The 3,282-nt window shown below is 38.3% G+C and overlaps 1 protein-coding gene across 1 annotated transcript in view; it reads right to left on the bottom strand.

Annotated features, from left to right (window-relative positions):
• Positions 1–1,135: 1,135 nt before the first annotated feature.
• The window catches only part of RAB39A (RAB39A, member RAS oncogene family), a gene marked incomplete at its 5' end in the record, with an annotated part of 29,207 nt that continues 27,060 nt past the window's right edge, over positions 1,136–3,282 (bottom strand). The window contains one exon of the mRNA XM_006036803.1: positions 1,136–1,606. Within this exon, the coding sequence (XP_006036865.1) occupies positions 1,180–1,606 (427 nt within the window). The remainder of the gene's footprint in view (positions 1,607–3,282) is intronic.

Raw genomic sequence — 3,282 nt, 5'->3', positions numbered from 1 at the left:
GGTGTGCCCCAAATCAGTCAAATGCAGTATACTTGCAAAACCTTCCCCTGGTCATCATCATTTATTCTGTGTTCTTTGTTTATCAGAATATGGATCCTCAAACTTTTTATTCTGTGGCTGTGTCATGAGAGAGGAATTATTTTATGAACTGTCTCCCCCAACATCTCAATTCCCAAATGCTAAACTGCCAACATCTTTTATTCTGTGGACCACTTCTTAAATAAACCAATCCTTATTCTCTCCATAATCTGGGCATAAGTGCCTTTAGCACATAGCCCTAAATATGTTCTTGCATTTTACTCCTGATTAGAAATAGAATGATTCTCTAGAGCTAAGGGGAAGTTTTCATCGTGTATAAATCACTGTATCCCTCTGGATTTACATATATGCTGGTTTCCACAAGCTGAGGATCTGGTCCAGCAAATGTTAGGCTACCAGCTGTGATAAGCATTTTACAGCATGTATCTTTGGAGTTGGGAAATCCATTCTATCTGCATACTGAATAATAGCTCTACTCTTTGTTGTGTTACATCTAGTTCCACTGGTGATTCAGAAAATATTTCATACTAAACTGCATTTCTTCTATTCTCCATTTTATATACAAATATAGTAGTCTTCTCTAATATATTCTTTTTCTTTAGTAAGGCTTGTATTCACAGTCTTATCAAAACATCCTTTCAGTTTGCTTTCTTCAGTCTTATTCATATTATGAAATTTTACAGAATTCTTAAACCCTAGCTGTCTTTCGTAAAGAATGATAATTAAAAAATAGGTTTTAATATTTTCCTGTCTAAAACTAAATTGGATGAATTCAAGCCTTGTCAGAACCTAGCTTATGGTCAGAGGCTTGATTTTATAATCTATTTAAAATATGAACCCTGAAAGAGGATGTTATCATGATGGTTATTGCAACTTCTCAATATCTGGCATATAACATTCATTTTCCTTTCATATAATTTCTTTTCTTGAAGACCACTCAAAGTTACTGTACTGTGTAAAAAAAAAAAAAAAAGAATTTAAGTTTCATGAAGTTATAAAAGAAATTAGTTATGAATTAGAATGATACAAAATTACCAATTTATGATCAGATCTAATACATTCTTTTAAATTATTGTTCACAATTATTTATGTTGGCATCATTCTATGAACACCTGATGTGTTCTTTGGCATGCTATGAATTTAGCAGTTGCATCGTCTTTTAGGCTTTACAGCCTCCTCTGATGAATGTACAACATTTGGAACAAAGCCACTCTTAACACCATCCCATCCATCCTGTATAGAAATTTCTCCTTTTTTGACAAGTTCATATATGTCTCGGGTAAGAATCGTAAATGATTCCTCAACGTTTGTGGCATCTTTTGCTGAGGTTTCTATGTATTTCATCCCACAGTCAGATGACAGTTTTTCAGCTTCTTCTCTTGTAACTTGTCGCTGTGACACTAAGTCGCATTTATGTCCTACTAACAGAAATACAATTCGAAAAGGCTGTACATGCATTTTAGCTTCTTCTAGCCAGTCTTTCACATGTTCAAAAGATCGCCGGTTTGTGATGTCAAACACCAGTAAGCCACCAACAGAATTGCGGTAATAAGATCGTGTTATTGATCTGAAAAGTGAAGAGAGGGATAGAAAGAAAAAAAAGAAAGTTTAAACAGGAATGTAATAAAATGCGTCCATATATTTCCAAAACAAATTTACATTTCATTGTAGCAATATGGTTTTTATTTTGTATTCTTTTTTCTTGCTTACTTACCAGAATTTATTAATTACTGTTGTATAACAGTGTTCATTTTTCATATTTTCTCAAATGTGAAAGGTATTTCATTCAAAATTTTTAAATTCAACATTGCTGATGTCAGCTTTGGATGACTACTTACTTTGGAGACAGGTATTTCTGGCAAAACTGACTGTGTTGCACATGAAAAGTAAAATGCTAGAATACTTATGCTTAATATTTTTTAAAGTGAAGGCCCTGGTCCTGCATACACTTATGCATATGCTACACTCATTCATATGCTTAATTTTGTTCATGTGAGTTGTTCCATAGTTAAGCTTGTGCTAACTGTTGAATTTGTGAGGACCCAAGAGAGTCATACACAAATATATTTTTTTGTAATCCTTTCAAACCAATTCTCTGAGATTAAATTTCTACAAATTACCATGTTGTCAGGCATTCATGTTTGCTGAGGTAAACAGTGAAGAAACTAAGAAAGGAAGGTTTTAAATAATTTTGGCCAAGAAAGAAGTCAGTTGGACAAATAAAAAATTGTTAGAATATTTATTTGCCTCTTTCATCTATGATATATGGTTTCAAAAACTCTTTAGACTGCAATTATTCTGGCATGGAATGAGATTTTCAGCACTGAGCTCTACCATCTTTCCCCTCTGTTCATCCATCATAATCCCTCAATGTGCAGCGTTGATTTGTGAGGATGTACTACGGAAATCACAGGTTTAAGAGACATTGCATTATTAATTTAGAAAAGAAGGGGGAATATGGTACAAAACCTTTGACAGATTTGTTGCTAAGTGAAAAAGTATTCTTATTAGAATCAAACATGTTTTGTTAGCTTTTAAATGGTAAACCAGTAAAAAGGACCTTTTGAGGGAGCCACATAGGGCACGTTCACACATGCAGCCACACGCGCTTGCAGCAGCTCAAATAGAAGCGGTGCAAATTTGAACTGGGGCTTTTTGCCTCAGCGCATGTGCCTGGACATGCACTTTGCTGTGGGGCAAGTTGTGCCACTTGGGGCAAAATAACCCTGCCTGACTCCACCCTGGACCTGCAGTCAGGGGGAACTAGAGCCCGGGGCCAGCACCTGTGCTGTCCCCAGCAGTATAAAAAGCTGCCCTGTCAAATAGCTCAGGGCTACTCACTCTCAGGAGCTTCTGGGGACCGGCCAATTGGTACCTAGGCACACTATCCCTTGTGCCAGCTAAACTACTGAAGAAGCCCTGAGAGTTCCCTGCACCTTCCACCCACTGCAGCAGTCTGGCAGTGGGGGCTGCTGCCTGGCTGTGACCTGCTTTCCCCTGCCAGACCCGGATGGGGACTACACAGCCAGTAGAGGCATCTGCCCCTCTGGGCCAGCTAACAATGGGCTGTGGCTGGAGGGTTGGCTTTTGTACAGCACTACTGCCATGTGTACCCCTGCCTGGCCATCTGGGCAGCTATTGCCTGGAAGATGTTCTAGTTGTGGTGGCCTGTTTTGAACTATCAAAGCATGCCCCTTTGGCCCCATTGGGCCAGGCAGTCTGCCACCCCTGATGGCTGCCCCA

Source organism: Alligator sinensis, unplaced genomic scaffold (genome assembly GCF_000455745.1).
Source record: "Alligator sinensis unplaced genomic scaffold, ASM45574v1 scaffold802_2, whole genome shotgun sequence".
NCBI lineage: Eukaryota > Metazoa > Chordata > Crocodylia > Alligatoridae > Alligator > Alligator sinensis.
The sequence above is the reverse complement of the archived record's forward strand: the minus strand, read 5'-3'. Positions and strand labels throughout refer to the sequence as shown.